The 20,172-nt window shown below is 36.6% G+C and overlaps 2 protein-coding genes across 2 annotated transcripts; one reads left to right on the top strand and one right to left on the bottom strand.

Annotated features, from left to right (window-relative positions):
- Positions 1-4,215: 4,215 nt before the first annotated feature.
- LOC133067309 (olfactory receptor 11H6-like) lies at positions 4,216-5,154 on the bottom strand. Its single transcript, XM_061158460.1, has one exon. The coding sequence runs from the start codon at positions 5,152-5,154 to the stop codon at positions 4,216-4,218; it is 939 nt and encodes a 312-aa protein (XP_061014443.1).
- Positions 5,155-17,871: 12,717 nt separating this feature from the next.
- Positions 17,872-18,810, top strand: LOC133067308 (olfactory receptor 11G2-like). The gene has a single exon (XM_061158459.1). The coding sequence runs from the start codon at positions 17,872-17,874 to the stop codon at positions 18,808-18,810; it is 939 nt and encodes a 312-aa protein (XP_061014442.1).
- The last annotated feature ends 1,362 nt before the right edge of the window (positions 18,811-20,172 follow it).

The following is a 20,172-nucleotide window of genomic DNA, read 5'->3' as shown; positions in this document are numbered from 1 at the left end:
GAAGGAAAGTTATGACCAACCTAGACAGCATATTGAAAAGCAGAGACATTACTTTGCCAACAAAGGTCCGTCTAGTCAAGGCTATGGTTTTTCCAGTAGTCATGTATGGATGTGAGAGTTGGACTATAAAGAAAGCTGAGCACTGAAGATCTGATGCTTTTGAACTGTGGTGCTGGAGAAGACTCTTGAGAGTCCCTTGGGCTGCAAGTCCATCCTAAAGGAAATCAGTCCTGGGTGTTAATTGGAAGGACTGATGCTGAAGCTGAAACTCCAATACTTTGGCCACCTGATGCGAAGAGCTGACTCATTTGAAAAGACCCTGATGCTGGGAAAGATTGAAGGTGGGAGGAGAAAAGGATGACAGAGGATGTGGTGGTTGGTTGGCATCACCGACTCTGGACATGGGTTTGGGTGAACTCCGGGAGTTGGTGATGGACAGGGAAGCCTGGTGTGCTGCAGTTCATGGGGTCACAAAGAGTCAGACATGAATGAGCGACTGAACTGAACTGTACTGATTTTGTAACCTAGTATGTGATCTATTCTGGAGAATATTCCATGTGCATTTGAAAAGAAAGTGCATTTTGCTGTTTGGGGATGTATTGTCCTACAGACATTAATTAAGTCCAACCGGCCTATTGTATCATTTAAGACCCCTTATTGATTTTCTATCTGGAATATCTGTCTATTGATGTCAGTGGGGTGTTAAAGTCCCCTATGCTGGTATTGCATTATTTTCAATTTCTTCTTTTATGTCTGTTAGTATTTGCTTTATATATGTAGGTGCTATTATACTGGGTATGTATATGTTAAAGTGTAATATTCTCTTCTTGTATTGATCCTTTTATCATTATACTTTTCTTTTTAACATTTTTTTAAAACTTGACTTTTAAAGATTGAAGTGTAGGTGACTTATTATGTTGTGCTGATCTCTGCTGTACAGCAAAGTGACTCAGTTATACGCAAACAGGATTTTTAAATGTTCTTTTCCATTATGGTTTATCCATTATGGTTTATATTGAAGATAGTTCTCTGTGCCATACAGTAAGACCTTATTTTTTATCCATTCTATATATAATAGTTTATATTAGTTAATTCCAAGTTCTTTCCTCCCTCACTTCTTTCCTCCTTGACAAATACAAGTCTATTCTCTATGTCTGTGAGTCTGTTTCTGTTTGGTTAAGTTCATTTTTGCCTATGAGTTCATTTATGCCTATTAGATTCCACATATAAGTGGTATCATATAGTATTTGTCTTTCTCTTTCTGATTCTTCACTTAGTATGATAATTTCTAGCTCTATCTGTGTTGCTGCAAGTGTTGTGTAATGCCTTTCTTTGTCTTTTCTTATAGACTTCCTTTAAAAGTTTATTTTGTCTGATAGAAGTATTGTTACTATTGCCTTCTCTTCTTTTCTATTTGCATGAAATATTTTTTCTTATTCCTTCCCTTTCTCTTTGCGTGTCTTTGGCCCTGAACTGAGTCTCTTATAAGCAGCATATTGAACAGTCTTGTTTTGTTCCAATCAGCCACTCAATGTCTTTAATCAGAGTATTAAACCAAATGCAACAATGTGTAAAAGGGATCATGCACCACAGTCAGGTTGGGTTTATTCACAAAGGGTTACAGAGATGGTTCAACATATGCAAATCAATCAATGTGATAAAAACACATTAACAAAAGGAAGGATAAAAATCACATGATCCTCTCAAAAGACACATAAAAACATTTCACAAATTTCAGCCTCCATTCATGATAAAAACTCTCATCGAAGTGGCTATATATCTCAACATAATAAAGGCCATTTATGACAAACCCACAGCTAACATAATATCCAGTGATGAAAAGCTGAGCCTTCCTGCTAAATTCAGGAAAAGACAAGAATGCCCACTTTCATCACTTCTGTTTAATAATATTGGAAGTCCTAGCTACAGTAAAAAGATAAGAAAAAGAAATAAAACAATGTTGTAAAGTAATTAGCCTCTAATTAAAAATAAATAATTAATTAAAAAAAGAAAAGAAATAAAACATCCAAATTGGAAAGGAAGTTATAAAAATATAACTATTTGCAGATGACATGATACTCCATATAGAACCATTAAGACTCTACCTGAAAACTTACAGATGATAAATGTTTTCAGTAAGATTGCAGGATATAATACACAGAAATCTATTGGATTTCTATACACTAAAAATGAACTATCAGGAATAGAAAGTACAAAATAATCCCATTTAAAATTGCATCAACACTCCCCCAAATCACTAGGAATATATTTAATCAAAGAGATAAAAGGCCTATACTCTGAAAACTATAAAACATTAGTGAAGGAAACTGAAGATAATGTAAACAAATGGAAAGATATCCCATGCTCTTGGATTGGAAGAATTGATACTGTTAAAATGGCCATACTACCCAAAGCAATCTACAGATTTAATGCAGTTCCTATCAAAATACCCATGACATTTTTCATAGAAGTAAAACAAATAATTATAAATTCATATGGTGCCTCAAAAGACCCTGAATTGCTGAAGCAATCTTGAGAGAAAAGAACAAATCTGGAGGTATAACCCTCCCAGACTTCAGTCCTTACTACAAAGCTACAGTAATCAAAATCGCATATTATTGGCAGCATAAAATTAGACACATAGATTAACAGAATAGACTAGAAAGCCCAAAAATAAACCTGCACACCAACTGTCAATTAACCTATGACAAAGGAAGCAAGAATATACAATGGATTGGCTGTTTAACAAGTGGTGCTGGGAAAACTGGACAGCCACCTATAAAAGAGGGAGATTAGAACATTCTCTCATACAATATGCAAAAATACACTAAAAATGGTTTAAAATCTAAAAGTTAGAATGGAAACTGTAAAATTCAAGGAAGAGAACATAGGCAGAATGTTGATGTAAGTTATAGCAGTATTTTCCTGGATCAATTTCTTAAGGCAGAAGAAATAAAAGCAAAAATAAACAAATGGGGGAAAAAACAAATGGTACTCTGAGGACAGGAAAGAAATATTACTAACTTGGGTCACTCCAAATGCCAGTACAATGCCAGAATAGTTTTTCATATTCTTTTTTTTTCTATGCATTTATTTTGTTGTTGGTTTAGTCATTAAGTCATGTCTGACTCTTGTGACACCATGGACTGTAGTCTTCCAGACTCCTCTGTCCATGGGATTCTCTGGGCAAGAATACTGAAGTGGGTTCCCGTCTCCTTCTCCAGGAGATCTTCCTGACCCAGGAATCAAAGCCGGGTCTCCCGCATTGCAGACAGATTCTTTACTGACTAAGCTATGAGGGAAGCCCCTTTTCTATGCATAATCTCATAAAAAGAGCATGTACAAATCATTCAAAAGAGATTGACCTATCTTGGATATAAACTTTTTTTTGGCAAAGCAATGATTATTATGTTTGGGTTATAGCATGTCTTATTAAAGGTATAACCCTCCCAGACTTCAGTATATACTACAAAGCTACAGTAATCAAAACAGCATATTATTGGCACAAGAATGGATACATAGATTAATGGAACAGAAATGAAGGCCCAGAAATAAATCCACACATCTTGGTCAATTAACCTATGATAAAGGAGGCAAGAATATACAGTGGATGAAAAAACTGGCTGTTCAACAAGTGGTGCTGGTAAAACTGGACAGCCACCTATAAAAGAGTGATTCAGTTTGATTGATTTGCACTAAAGTGGCTTTTGAAAAGAAAAGGGGTGTGTATGTGTGTGGTCTCACTCTGTGTTATCACAGAATTTTGTTATTGTTATTATTAAGACACTAAGTCATGCCCAACTCTTGTGACTCCATGGACTGTAGCCATGCTCCTCTGTCCATGGGGTTTTCGGGCCAAAAATGGAGTGGGTTGCCATTTGCTTCTCTAGGGGATCTTCTGAACCCAAAGACTGAACCTATGTCTCCTGTATTGGCAGGTGAATTCTTTACCCTGAGCCACCTGGGAAGCCCATTAAAGAGTTTAGAAATTCCTAAATTTGAGGGTTCTTAACCCTCTCTGTGTATTACAGTATCCTGGGGCACTTTTCAAAATACCTGTACCTTGGTCCTAACATCCCCATTTCCGACTCAGTTAGTTGAGAACCACTGCTCGGTTGGAGGTAGATGTCAATAGAAAGTGTTACATGTGGTTGTTTGTTGTGAACCTTTTCAGAGATCAATGATTTTCCAACTTTAATTTGCATAGTCCCAGTTTTAGGAACCTCCTACAACTTTCTTCAAAGCATCTTTCATTTCTTTATTCCGGAGGCTGTAGATCATGGGATTGAAAAAGGGGGTCAAAACTGAGTAGAACAAAGTTGTGAACTTCTGCATGCCCTCTGCTTGTCCTGACCCTGGACTCACATATGTCATCATGACAGAACTATAGAATAGAAACACAACAGCCAGATGTGAGGAGCAGGTGGAGAAGGCCTTCTTCCGGCCAGCCACTGAGGGCACCTGCATTACAACCCTCAGCACCAGGGTGTAGGATCCAGAAATGTAGAAAAAGGTGGCAAAGATAAGGAGGGAGCTCATGGTACCACATATAAGAACAGTCCCTGGGGCTGGGACACATGCTGAAGCCAGGGCCAACAGAGGGCCCAGGTCACACAGAAAGTCATCAATCACATTTGGGCCACAAAATGGTAGACGAGTAACGAGTATCACTGGGATCAGAAACCAGAGGAAACCGTACACCCAGCAAAAGATGACCAAGCTGCTACAGAACTTAGTTGTCATGATGGTGGGGTAGTGCAGAGGGCGGCAAATTGCCAGGAAACGGTCATAGGCCATGATGGAGAGAAATAAGCATTCTGCTGTGCCCAGTGAGAAGAAGAAGTACAACTGAAGGAGACACCGAGCAAAGGAGATAGTTTTGGTTTGGGAGAAGAAGTTGGCCAGCATATTGGGCACATCAGAGTTGACATAGCAGATCTCCAGGAAGGAGAAGTTGGCCAGCAGAATGTACATTGGGGTGTGGAGCCGGCGGTCCCAGCGCACTGCACACACGATGGCTATATTTCCAAGGAGGGTCAAGATGTAAGTTATAAAGAATATGGAAAAGAGGAAGATCTCTATTTCCCAGCGGCAAGGGAAGCCCAGGAGGATAAACTCACTCACAACGTGGGAAATATTTCTGGCCTTTGACATCATCATTTCTGTCCATTCTGTGAGGATTGGAGCAGAAATTACATTTACAAAGAGAATTATGTCTCCTGGTTCCTCCCCAGGAGATGAGCAAATTTTCCTGAGCATAAAGGAGGGGACTAGACCAATAGTCTCTATTTTTGATTGGGCAGTCCAACAATACAGTTGTTGAGTATACGCCTCTATATATGACTATTCGCTTTCAAACTATCAACAAACCACTGTCAATAAATATAGTAAATATTGGTAAAGATTTTTTTTAAAAAAGTTTTATTAGAATTAAAATAAAAATAGAATTTCAGATATTTCCTTTCTGCATCTCTCATTGGGTTGCCTGGTGCACTGAACTTTGGAGAACATTGGTCTAGACAGCACAGAGGGGTGTCTGCATGCATGCTAAGTTGCTTCAGTTGTGTCTGACTCCTTGCGACCCCACGGACTGCAGCCCAGCAGGCTCCCCTGTCCATGGGATTCTCCAGGCAAGAACACTGGAGTGGGTCACCATTTTCTTTTCCAGATGGGTGTCTAGCTAACGCTAAATTAATATATAAATTTTGACATGGGCAATTTAATTGTAAAAAAAACTAGAATTGACAGATTTACTGAACAAAAGAGTAGTATCAGCTAAGTGCCTTAAAGGAGAGAACATGAGGCTTTACCCCTCATACTGTGTGGCTGGCACAGAGCACAGTGGTATAATCTCTTTTGCTCTAGGAACTCATGCAGGCTTAAAATTCTTTGCCTTTTTGGGGCAGTAACTTTATACTTTTGACTTTTATTAAATTTTCATTATACTAAAGTCCTTAGAGTTTTATTCACAGAACTTAAAACAAGAGTGGCCCCATTTAGTGGTTGTGTCATTGAGTTTTTGAAGTGAGGGAGGTTAATTACTGAATTTCACCTCATTGAATGAGATCTTAAGACTTTCAAATATTAACTTCTATTTGTATTTTTATTCCCTGTGAATTTGATAAAATTTCTCATGATTTTCACCTATGTGTTTGGTTAGAATATGTAGAACATTAAAAATTGCTTTTTTAGAGAACTTAAAACTTTTTCTAGGTTAACACATTATTCTCAACAATTGGGGATAGATGGCTAAGCTAAAAATAGGTAGCACAAAAATGGTGAAAATGACTTTGTATCTGAAAAACTTTCTGGCATACATTAATAAACAAAGGGCTTATTGAAAAATTTAAAAGTACCTTTCAAAACTGATGCCCTTGTTCAATTTCAGTTTTTAAAACATTTTCTTCCTTTTTTAGGATTCTTCAGAGACACCAATAGTGATTTTGAAATCACATCTGTAAATTCTTTCTGTACCCAGGGATATAATTTGCTTAGGTCTAAAAATATGTTTATTTAAAATTATTAAGTGCTATTTTACTTTATTTTCTTGTCAATTCTCTTTTATGCATTTTTCTTCTTTTTTTTGAAAAGAGATCAATCCTTAGAGCTGTCCACATTCTAATTTAGATTGATTGTCCTTGCGGTTTTCTCTCCAGAGGGCAGAAGATAGCCTAGTCTTTTTCTTTTATAAACTTGCAAGCAAGGAGACCACAGTGCTATCAGCTGGTATGGAAAGACGTTCTTGTTTAGGTTTTAGCCCAGTGAAAAGTTCACTAAATTTCTCAGAGAAAAAATTCCTTGTTTTTAATCACTTTATTTCACTTGTTTCTCTGTCTCTGTTTCTTTCTCTCTCTTCATTTCTTTTTTTCTTAGAATTACTTCTAAGGTGACAAGATGACTTGAGATTTTTGTTGCTGGAAAATTTAAGAACTGTCTACAATACTGTCTTATATAGTTTCAGTATGTGAATAATAAAGGAAAATATTTCTTAACATATTTTTATTAAAACATTTTTAAATAATAGCATTAACATTTTGACTGCTATCCATCATGAACCTTAGTTCATTTTCTATCAACTGCCACTTTGTTACCATAAACTGAATATTTATATGCTAGTTACAATCTTCTCAGGCTTATCTCCTAAATTTAGCTTTATAAGTTCATCACTAAAGAATTTAAAAAATTCAATAAAAGTTTGCTGAGTGTCTACTGCATTCTTGTATACTAAGCAAGGGGTGTTTTGGAACATATATTTATATTCCTTCATGGTGAAATACTGTTTTCAGTAAAATTAAGACACACTTTAAGTCAATATAAGTTTCAGTGTAAATTGTGGTAGTTAAATCTATAACTCCACATTTCCAGATAAAGGTCACTAACTTAAATATGAAATACATAATTTTGATTTTTCAAATTAACAAAAATGAAAAATCATGATACCAGAATTGATAAAGGTGCAATGAAATGACACTTAGAAAAACTGTTGGAGGGTATATTAACTTGTACATTTTTTTTTCTGGCTGGCAATTTAGAAATAGTCAGAGCTTTTAAAGCACTTATACCCATTAAGTAAGAATTAGAGGTGTAGAAAAAAATTCATACAGTGCATAAGAATTTTTAGGAATCATGTAAAAATACAGATTCTGACTCAGAAAGAGTGGATGGGGTTTGGGATTCTAAATTTCTAAGTAATAAGGTAATGTTAATTCTTTGAGTAGTAAAAGTTTATAAAGTCCTCCATACTTTATAGAGTTCTTTGTGTAACAAGAGTTTATGTAGTTCTTTATATATACTTCTTTAGAAAAAGTAAATAATACTGAGGAATATAAAAATTCCTGGAAAAAAAGAAATTAATAGTGGTAAGTTTTTCAAGATCAGATGATAAGTTGCATACTTTTCTTCTTTATACATGTTTATGTTTCTTAAAATTTCTATAAATAACATATATTACTTTTATAAACTGAAAAGATAAACATTAAAAAATATTATTCTTGAAGGCACTTTTCTGGATCTTCCACTTTCCCTAACCAATTTTTGTGACCTTTGCTATTTCTGGAATGTTACAAGCTGCTAGGAAGCCCATTATTTATGTCATATGTGACTTACCATGCAGGATATCATTTCTCATTCACTTGCTATTTGGGTTTAAAGTCAGTGAAGTAAGTCTCTGTGCCAGGGTTGAGGAGAAAGGGAAGATTCCCAGCGGGGCATCCTAAAGGCTATATTTTACTTGTAAGTGGCCAATGCCATTTCATAAACCTAGGACATGGATTAGAAGTTAACTTTAAAAAAATCAAATGCAACATCATGAGAAATGATAGCCATTAGCTTCTGGAGAGAATTCGTGTTATTAATCCTTTCCCATTGGAAGGAAGCATACCTTATTTTCAATCAATTAATACTTTTCTTCCTTGAGAAAGAAAAAAAACAGGAAAATGATACCATTTTCCATTTTGGGTTTTAATTTTCTTCAGTAAATTTTAAGGAGAATATTGTAGTTTAGAATAAAAGTCAAAAAAATCATGATGATATTCAGTTCAGTTCAGTTCAGTTCAGTTCAGTCACTCAGTTGTGTCCGACTCTTTGCGACCCCATGAATTGCGTTAGACAGGATTAAATAAAGGCAATATACTTATTTTTCTTTTCTTTCGCCTTTACAGTTGATAAAATTTGAATGTAATGGTTTCTCTTTCAGCTAGACAGGTAGAAAGATACTTTCTCGAACTCACATTTCCACCATCAAAATATAACATATATTTTTCTCTGTCCTGTGTTCATGAAATAAGGGCATATGCCCTTTGTTGAAGGAGTTGATTCAGGCACTTACTGGAATAGGAAACAGTGTCTGCAGATAAGCCTTTCCTCTGCTCTTCATGTCCCTTGGATCTCAGAGTTCTCTCCCTTGTGCTTTCATTTCCAGAGCATTTGGGGAAATATTTTTCTGTTTTTTGGAAGTTGAAAAGATGTGATTCCCCTGCTCCCCATCCAGTAGTAATAAGAATGAAAGCTTGAATTCTCCACTTGTCCCCAGTGAAACTGTTGCTGGGCCAAAGCCAGTTTCCCTAAAGGGACTCTTTGCTGAGATTCCCTCAGCTGGATGGTCATTACCCCAGGGACTCATCTTTTGTTAAGGTTATTTCAAACATCTGATAATCCTTTTCTCATCATGGACAAATGATTCCACTCTATCAGTTGATGCTATGCATTTGCCATATAATTTTGAGCCTCTTTCTCTGATTAAGGGACAATTATTTTTTTAAACTTATTTTTTAATTCATTACATGGGTTCAAAAGCCTATCCATGCCTGTAGCTACCCTTGTACTTTGGCATAAAAATATAGCAGTTGGTATTTATTGAAAACTTGCTACATATCAGGCAGTAAGATGAGTAAATTTATGAGTAATTTCATTTAATCCCTTACCAATCTGATATGTTAGATATACTATTATTTTCACTTATGGGGAAGCTATTGAAGCTTACATTAATTAAATAATTTGTAACATTTAATAACTGGGAATAACAATATCTGAATTCAGTTCTCTCTGAGAGTGAAGCCTGAGTTCTTAAATAGTAAACTATTTACTTTCCATCTTTACCCATCAAAGATGGAAAACAATTGCTATTGATATCTTGTGTTAGATACTGTGACAAATTCTTATATTTAACTCATTTTATTTAATCCTTACAACACCCTGTGTGCTGGGTATCACTGTTGCAATTTTTAAAAATTCTGATTATCAAGGTAACTTGTGTTTAAACAAAAATTTGGAAGTGTCAGAAAAATTAAGCGAGCTAAAAAATTACTCACAATTTTTTCAAGCACACATAATTCAAGTAAAAACTTGGCATATTCCCTTTGGTCTTTTTTGTTGTAAAAATTTATACATATGAAGTCATATAGCATATACAACTTAGTATTCTGCTTACATTTATACCCTGCATTTTTCCATGTAACTAAAACTCTCTTAAATACTATTAAAGTTGCATAATAGTGAGTGTTGTTTTAATATAATTTCCCTTGGGTTTTTAGGCTATTTAAAATTTTCTGATCTTAAAATAATGCAATAAAAATCACTGGGCTTCATTATACAGAGTGAAGTAAGCCAGAAAGATAAAGAACATTACAGCATACTAACACATATATATGGAATTTAGAAAGATGGTAACGACAACCCTGTATGCAAAACAGAAAAAGAGACACAGAAGTACAGAACAGACTTTTGAACTCTGTGGCAGAAGGCGAGGGTGGGATGTTTCGAAAGAACAGCATGTATATTATCTATGGTGAAATAGATCACCAGCCGAGGTGGGATGCATGAGACAAGTGCTCGGGCCTGGTGCACTGGGAAGACCCAGAGGAATCGGGTGGAGAGGGAGGTGGGAGGGGGGATCGGGATGGGGAATACGTGTAAATCTATGGCTGATTCATATCAATGTATGACAAAACCCGCTGAAAAAATAAATAAAGAAAGAAAGAAAAAAAGAAATCACTGGGCTTAAATTTTTGTTTAATTTTAGAACATTTCCCTAGAGTAGACTACTTGAAAGAAAATTACAACATCAAAAATACTATATATATATATATCCTTCAGATATATTCTGAGAAATAGACATGCTAGATTAAATGGTAGTTCTATTTTTAACTTTTTGAATAACCTCCATACTGTTTTCGATAATGGCTATACCAATTTACAATCTTACCAAGAGTGGACAAAGGTCCCTTTTTCTACATCCTTGATAAACAATTGTTATCTCTTGTCTTTTTTGATGCTAGCCATTCTAACAGGTGTGAGGTGATATCTCATTGTGGTTTTGATTTCTATTTCTCGATGATTAGTGATTTTGAGTATCTTTTCATGTACCTGTTGGCCATTCATAAATCTTTGGGAAAATGCCTATTCAGGTTCTTTGTCCAGTTTTTACTTGGATTATTTGTTTTTTACTCTTGAGTTCATGAGTTCTTTATACATTTTGGATATTAACCCCTTATGGAGACCCCAGTTCAATTCCTGGGTCAGCAAGATCCACTGGAGAAGGGAAAGGCTACCCACTCCAGTATCCTGGCCTGGAGAATTCCATGGGCTGTATAGTCCATGGGGTCGCAAGGAGTTGGACACGACTGAGTGACTTTCACTCACTTCACTCAGTATCAGATACATGGTTTGCAAATATTTTTTCCCATTCCGTAGGTTGTCTTTTCATTTTGTTGATTGCTTCTTTTGTTGTGCAGAAACTTTTAAGTTTGATACCATGCCTCATGTTTATCCTTCATTTTGTTGCTTATACTTTAGGTGTCATAGCTGAAAAGTCATTGCCAAGATCCACGTCAAGAAGCTTTTGTTTTCTTCTAGGGGTGAGCGACTTCACTTTCACTTTTCACTTTTATAAATTGGAGAAGGAAATGGCAACCCACTCCAGTGTTCTTGCCTGGAGAATCCCAGGGATGGGGTCGCACAGAGTTGGACATGACTGAAGTGACTTAGCAGCAGCAGCAGGGATTTTATGGTTTCAGGACTTTTGTTTAGATTGTCAATCCATGTTTAGTTAATCTTTGTGAGTAGTGTAGGATAGGGGTCTAGTTTCATTCTTTTATATGTGACTATCCAGTTTTCTCAAGATTTTTATTGAAGAGAATGCCTTTTTTCCAGAGAGTATTCTTGACTCCCTTGTCAAATATTAGTTAATTGTATATGTATGGATTTATTTCTGGACTCCTCATGCTCTTCCATTGGTCTATGTGTTTGTTTTTAATGCCAATATTATACTATTTTGATTACTATATATAATTGCAATATAGTATATATATATATGTATAAAATATATAATTGCAATACTATTGCAATATAGTTTCAAATCAGGAAGTTTGATGCCTCCAGCTGTGTTCTTCCTTCTTAAGATTGCTTTGGTGTCTTCTGTAGTTCCATACACGTTTTAGGATTGATTTTTCTGTTTCTGTGAAAAGTACCATTGGAATTTTGAGAGATTTCATTGAGTCTGCAAACTGGCCTCCCAAGTGGCTCAGTGGTAAAGAACCTACCTGCCAAAACAGAGGAAGGAGAAGGTGCAGGTTTGATCTCTGTGTCAGGAAGATCCCCTGGAGAAGGAAATGGCAACCCATTCCAGCATTCTTGTCTGGATGATTCCATGGACAGAGGAGCCTATGGTCCATGGGATTGCAAAGAGTCAGACATGACTGAGCACACATGCCTTGGTTGAATAGATTGCTTTGGTGAGTATGAACATTTTAACAATATTACTTCTTCTGATCCATGAACATGGACCCATGGAGTATTTTTCCATTTACTTGTGCCTTCTTCAATTTCTTTCATCATTATCTTGTATCGACACATCAGTCTTTATTATGAAGCCAAATATAATTGAACAGCTGTGGTACCATGATATTTTTTTTACCCTAAAAATCAACAACCAGATGCCAGTCACCAAAAAATCAGAAAAAAGAAGAAAGAAGAAGAGGTGCTGGTTATGGAATATGTGATCCCTTTCCATTGTTCATGTATTTATAATTTATCTGTGAGAGAGTCATTTCCTAGGCAGGTTGATAAGAAGTCTGGGGTTCCCCAGGGAGACAGGGGTCTGGAATTCTCAAGGAGGAAGAAATGACAAATTTTTTTCTCCCTCTACGTTCCTTAGGATTATATAACAATAATGTATCCTACCCGAGGACAGTCTCTGGATTAAACCTTCTGGCTAATCCTGTTATCTTAAAATGTAAATTATGGAAGTAGGTCTGGTGAGGTTTTTACAACCTCCAGACATTCTTTGGATTCATTGGAGAGTATATAACTCCATTGCTAACACTAGCAAGTGGGTACTCTTTCTACCCCCTTTTGATGCCTATGTCAGAAGCTTTCTCTATCTCCTTTATACTTTAATAAAACTTTATTACACAAAAGCTCTGAGCGATCAAGCCTTGTCTCTGGCCCCGGATTGAATTCTTCTCCTCCGGAGGCCAAGAACCCTGGTGTCTTTGCGTGATTCAGCAACAACCTTTCATCTGTTGTGATAACAGTTAAAATGCAAGTTACTTTTAAGTTTGTGATGCTCACAGGGAAATTGGTCTGATCAAACTGTATCCATTCTCATCTAGAGCAGTTGTTCTCAGAAAAACCTTACTATGGATAAAATGAAGCTTTTTAGGATCAGAATATTCCTCAACAAGTCTGAGATGTCACAGGAATATACTTCCAGGAAGTCAGAGATTGTGCATCCAAATTGCTTCCTTTTCAAGACTCATTAAAAAAAAATTGTGTACCCTAGAGGGCAATCAGGACATCTCCCAGTGTTTCTTTGTGTGGGTCCTCAGGAGAAAGCAAACACATTAAGGGGAGGGGAGACAAACGAGATGTATTTTCCTTAAATAATAATCCTGTCAGAGCCAGAAGTGATTGAATGCTAGAAATGTATGCTTTCTTCTGCAGACAGGACCTTGAATTCTAGTGGGGGTTGGACGTACCTCATCAGAGTGAGTGTGAATGATTCCCTCCTTTTATTCTGTCTTCCACACAATAGACAGATATTATTTATGTATTAAATGAATGAATAGATGTCTTGAGGGGGTGAGTTAATTGAGAATTTCAGTGCATGGTATTTTATCTGTGCAAGGTGGCCAGATGGGGCAAGGCCCTAGGGTTTTTTCTTTGATAAAATTACCATGAAAATTAACATTACTCTTTGAAATAATCCTAACATACAGGGAAATCCATTATGGAAAAAATTTTCAAATGTCTCAGACTTCAGGTTTTATTGTCTTAAAAATTCCTAAACCAGTTTTAGTCATTTGCATTATGAATAACTCAGCCATCCTTGAAAGGTCTCATAATTTAATATCTCCCCTGGTTGTACAATTCTTCTCCTGGTAGTTGAGTTTCCACATGATTACTTTCTATATCATAGATCCCCTCCAAATTCATTCCATCATTCCAAGTGCTTCCCACCCTTTCCAAATCACCTTGCTGTTTTTACTTGTAGTCATATCCGGGCCACAATCACCTCAGTGATCAATGTTGTATTATTGTAGTGCCATGTCCTGTCTATTGTCACCCTTATTAAAAGTGCTCATCAAGTGAATGCTGAAAAAGATGAAAAGGTTGGGGTTGGAGGAGAGGAGGGTGGTCCATGTTACTAGATCTTATTCATTCTAGATTGGGAAAGGGAGCGAAGACAAGAGGGAATGAAGGAAGTATCCTATAGCAGGCAGAGGAGGGAACAGACCTCCTGTATATTCTGTACTTCTTTAGCTAGCAATCAATTTTGGTTAGATTGATTATGGACTTTGGAATTATGCAAACCAGGGTTCAAGTCTTGTCTCTTCCATTTACTTCTCTATGACATGGGAAACTATCAAATATTTTTAAAACCTGAATTACTTGAAGCTACTCTCTGGGTGAAAAAGAGCTTTATCAATCCAGACTAAAGGGATACAACTCCAGTTCTACTCTCCTAGCTTTAACATATGCAAGGAAGTAGAGGATAAAGCTGTGCCTGGACTTGTAAACTTTTACTAAAATGAAAATTTTCCTCATAGTGTTTTTTTTTCAAGCAACCCATAAATGTCTATTTAAGAAATCTGTAGCTGAACTGCTACGTGAAAGGTACTAAAAGAATAGTGACCAATAAGTTGTGGATCAGAGAAATAGGAGGATTGTATAGATAATTATCAAAAGGGGTTTAATTCAAAAGGTAAGGAATTATTAAAGTGATTACTTCAGTGATCAAGTTTCATGGGCTATTTGGGAATTTTAGTATATTTTTATTGAGAGATTCATTCTGAGTTATGCATGATGTGATTTTAAGACTTTTTTTCCATTATAAGTTAACACCATAGAAGTGCATTGAACTCATATCATTCATGAGATTGAATACTCAATCTCAAGAGATAAGAGATAAGATATGATAAGATCAAGATAATACTCAATAGATAAGAATGTGTATGGAAGCTATATTTTAGGTTCAAACAGATACTTTTAAAGGAAGAATCAGATCAATTGGCTCATGTTTTGCTTATGGTAACTGGGGCAATAAGTGGAGTTCACACTAAACATTTACTTTATTCTAGGCTATGTGCTTTAAGAATGTGTTACATTTAATGTTTCATTAATTTCCATGGTAGATATTGTTACTCTGATTTTTAAAAATTTATTTATTTTTAATTGGAGGATAATTGCTTTTCAATATTGTGCTAGTTTCTGCCATATATCAACATGAATCAGCCATAGGGGACATATGTCCCCTCCCTCCTGAATTTTCCTCCCACCTCCCACCCCATCCCTCCCCCTCTAGGTTGTCACAGAGCACCAGGTTTGAGCTCCCTGTGTCATACAAATTCCCACTGGCTATCTATTTTACATATGGTAATATACGTGTTTCAGTGCCACTCTCTCAATTTGTCCTACTATCTCCTTCACCCATTGTGTTCACAAGTCTGATCTCTATATCTGTGTCTCCATTGCTGCCCTGAAAATAGGTTCATCAGTACCATCTTTCTAATTCCATATACATCCATTAATATACAATATTTGCTTTATGATTTACTTCACTCTGTATAATAGGGTCTAGGTTCATCCACTTCATTAGAATTGACTCAAATGCAGTTTATGGCTGAGTAATAGTCCATTGTATACATAGGATTAATCTCCAAAATATACAAAGCAGCTCATGCAGTTCAATACCAGAAAAACAACCCAATCAAAAAGTGAGCAGAAGACCTAAGCAGACATTTCTCCAAAGAAGATATACAGATGGATAATAAACATATGAAAAGATGTTCAAGGTCACTTATTATTAGAGAAATGCACATGAAAACTACAATGAGGTATCACCTCACAGCAGTCAGATTGGCCATCATCAAAAAATCTACAAACAATAAATCCTGGAGAGTGTGGAGAAAAGGGAACTCTCTTGCATTGTTAATGGGAATGTAAATTGATACATGGAGAACAGTATGGAGATTCTTTAAATAACTAGGAATAAAACTACCATAAGACCCAACAATCCCACAACTGAGCATATACTCTGAGGAAACCACAATTGAAAAAGTGGTTCATTTTTCATTGCAGCACTATTTACAATAGGACATGGAAGCAACCTAGATGTTACTCTGATTTTGCAGATGCAGAAATTGAAGCAGAGAGACAGAAAGAGAGAGTCACTTGTCCCAGGTTATAAATACTGTTTTTAAAAGATCCAGGACTTCATTATAGCCCTCTTGAATTCTGACTCTTTATTCTTTTTTTAAAAATTAAATTGTGATAAAACTTACATTGCATTCTTAAACAGACACTTTGACTTTGCATTTCGGAAGCATTAAAATGTCGAGCCCTTCCTTTATTTATTTATTTTTTAAACTAAATCCTATATATTTAAAATGAAAATTGATGAGGATCCTGGCACGCTACAGTCCATGGGGTCGCAAAGAGTTGGACACGACTGAGCGACTTCACTTCACTTCACTTCACTTCACTATAAATTAATAAGGAAAGAAAAATAAATGGATTGAACATCTATTCTAACTAAAAGCTAAAGTATATGATACAATTTTTAAAAATAGTAAACTAGCAAATTTTGCAAATAGGACTGAAAGGGTATAGCAAATGTGAATGAAGAGGATAATCGGAATTAAATTAAAACAATTTAAATATTTTAAAACACATGCTCTATTCCTTAATTTAGACTGAGGATTGCTGAATTAGCCTCCAGTTGTTTATGAGCTCTCTTTCACTTTATATCCTTGTGCTTCCCTGGTGGCTCAGTCGGTAAAGAAACTGTCTGCAGTGCAGGAGACCTGGGTTCGATCCCTGGGTTGGGAAGATCCCATGAAGGAGGGCATGGTAATCCACTCCAGTGGTCTTGCCTGGAGAATCCCTAAGGGCAGAGGAGCCTGTCAGGCTGCAGTTCATGGGGTTGCAAAGAGTTGGACATAACTGAGCGATTAAGCACAGCACAGCCTCTAACTCAGTAGTGTAACCTCCATATTTTGCTTTCTTTGTTGTCAATTCATAGCTTCTGGAAAACCTCTAGGTTCAAACTTCTCTGGCTATTATACCCATATAAGTGAAAGTGAAAGTTGTTCAGTCATGTACAACTCTTTGTGACCCCATGGACTGTAGTCCATGGAATTCTCCAGGGCAGAGTACTGGAGAATACTAGGTTTAGTGGATAGCCTAAACCTTCTCCAGAGTATTTTCCTGACCCAGGAATTGAACCAGGGTCTCCTGCATTACAGGCAGATTCTTTACCAACTGAGCTATCATGGAAGTCCATATCCATATAACAGTAATTCTTAAAGCAAGGTGTATTTTTCACATCAGAATCAACTGGGAATATAAATTTTTTAAAAAAGGAAACATAAATAAATTAGTGTATTTATTTAGAGGTATGCATTATTATCATGATCTACCAAGAGTCTATAGTTATGTAGTTAAATAGGGAGGAGAGCTCATGGAGAGCTTGCGAAGATGATCAAAATGATAGAGTAGGCAATGAGATAATTCAAGCCCAGTTTAATTGTGTGACTACATTTCTGAAGTTTATTAGTGCTACTTGAGTTAAACAAAGGTGGCTAGTTAAGGTGTTTAATGATTCATTTCTATCTCTACTTTTCTTACAGGCTAAAATTGGAAGAAAATGTTCTAGAAGAACTATTTAAAGTAATATTATCAATGGTGTTATCCTTATGTCAATGCTATTTTGAGAAAAATTCTTCATATTGACTAAATACTGATATTCCAGTTTATCCTCTACTTATAATGCCACTTACTTCCAATGAGAAATTGAGGCAAGAAAAACTGAATAAAATAAACTCTTAATATGCACTTCTGATTATGTCTGTGCACATTATAGTTTAGAAGAAAATGCATGTTTTGCATAACAAGAATGTCACTGCTTCCTTTCATGAATTCATCCTGCTGGGTTTCCTGTGTAGCCAAGAAATAGAGATTCTCCTTTTCGTTTTATTCTCCATCATCTACATCTTGACCTTGTTGGGCAACAGTGCTATTATCTGTGCTGTGTGGTGGGACCAGCAACTCCACACTCCCATGTATATTTTATTGGCCAACTTCTCATTCCTGGAGATCTGCTACATCAATTCCAATGTGCCCAGCATGTTGTTCAACTTGCTATCCAAGACCAAGACCATCTCCTATCATGGCTGTATCCTACAGTTCTACATCTTCCTTTCTCTTTGTGCCACAGAACTCTTCTTCCTGGCCCTCATGGCATTTGACAGATATGTTGCCATCTGCCGTCCATTGCACTACCCAACCATAATGACCAGGAAAGTCTGTGGAACCCTTGTGTCTGCTTCCTGGGTGGCTGGATTCTTATGGTTAGTTACACCTGCTGCTCTTATCTCCCAAGTTCCATTTTGTGGTTCAAATATCATTGATCACTACCTCTGTGATCTTGGGGCAATGCTGGCCATATCTTGTGTCCCTGTCCCCAAGACAGCTCTGACATGTAGCACTTTCAGTGCTGTGATAACATTCATCACTTTGTTCTACATTCTTGTGTCCTACACTCTGGTACTTCGAGCTGTGGTTCAGGTTCCCAAAGGTTCAAGTAGGAGAAAAGCCTTTTCCACATGTACCTCCCACCTGATAGTTGTGTTTTTATTTTATGGCTCAGTCACAGTGATGTATGTAAGCCCAGGGGTAGCCAGTCAGCCTGGGAGGCAAAAGTTCTTGACCATGTTGTACTCAATTGCGACTCCACTTTTAAATCCTCTGATCTACAGCCTCAGGAATAAGGAGATGAAGGTTGCTCTGAAGAAAATTATGTGTAAACTTTAGAAATAACTCCTGAATGGGAGACACTTTGGTGAGCTAAAGTTCCTTTTGAGGACTGTTGTAAAGAATCAATATTTCCTCTGGAAATATTTATTTTAGATCTAGTAAACCACTAGACGATTCAGGTATGACCTAAATCAAATCCCTTATGATTATACAGTGGAAGTGAGAAATAGATTTAAGGGACTAGATCTGATAGACAGAGAGCCTGGTGAACTACGGACAGATGTTCGTGACATTGTACAGGAGACAGGGATCAAGACCATCCCCATGGAAAAGAAATGCAAAAAAGCAAAATGGCTGTCTGAGAAGGCCTTACAAATAGCTGTGAAAATAAGAGAAGTGAAAAGCAAAGGAGAAAAGGAAAGACATTCCCATTTGAATGCAGAGTTCCAAAGAATATCAAGGAGAGATAAGAAAGCCTTCCTCAATGATCAATGCAAAGAAATAGAGGAAAACAACAGAATGGGAAAGGCTAGAGATCTCTTCAAGAAAACTAGAGATATCAAGGGAATATTTCATGCAAAGAGGGGCTCAATAAAGGACAGAAATGGTATGGACCTAACAGAAGCAGAAGATATTAAGAATAGGTGGCAAGAATACACAGAAGAACTGTACAAAAAAGATCTTCATGACCCAGATAATCATGATGGTGTGATCACTCACCTAGAGCCAGACATCCTGGAATGTGAAGTCAAGTGGGCCTTAGAAAGCATCACTATGAACAAAGCTAGTGGAGGTCATGGAATTCCAGTTGAGCTATTTCAAATCCTGAAAGATGATGCTGTGAAGGTGCACTCAATATGCAAGCAAATTTGGAAAACTCAGCAGAGGCCACAGGACTGGAAAAGGTGTTTTCATTCCAGTCCCAAAGAAAGGCAATGCCAAAGAATGCTCAAACTACCACACAATTGCACTCACCTCACACACCAGTAAAGAAATGCTCAAAACTCTCCAAGCCAGGCTTCAGCAATACATGAACCGTGAACTTCCAGATGTTTAAGCTGGATTTAGAAAAGGCAGAGGAAGCAGAGATCAAATTGCCAACAACTGCTAGATCATCGAAAAAGCAAGAGAATTTTAGAAATACATCTACTTCTGCTTTATTGACTATGCCAAAGCCTTTGACTGTGTGTATCACTACAAACTATGGAAAATTCTACAAGAAATGGGAATACCAGACCACCTGACCTGCCTCTTGAGAAACCTATATGCAGGTCAGGAAGCAACAGTTAGAACTGGACATGGAACAACAGACTGGATCCAAATAGGAAAAGGAGTACGTCAAGGCTGTATATTGTCACCCTGCTAATTTAACTTATATGCAGAGTACATCATGAGGAACACTGGGCTGGAAGAAGCACA

This window comes from Dama dama, chromosome 12, assembly GCF_033118175.1.
Source record: "Dama dama isolate Ldn47 chromosome 12, ASM3311817v1, whole genome shotgun sequence".
In the NCBI taxonomy this organism is placed as follows: domain Eukaryota; kingdom Metazoa; phylum Chordata; class Mammalia; order Artiodactyla; family Cervidae; genus Dama; species Dama dama.
This window is presented reverse-complemented; position numbering and strand designations above follow the sequence as displayed.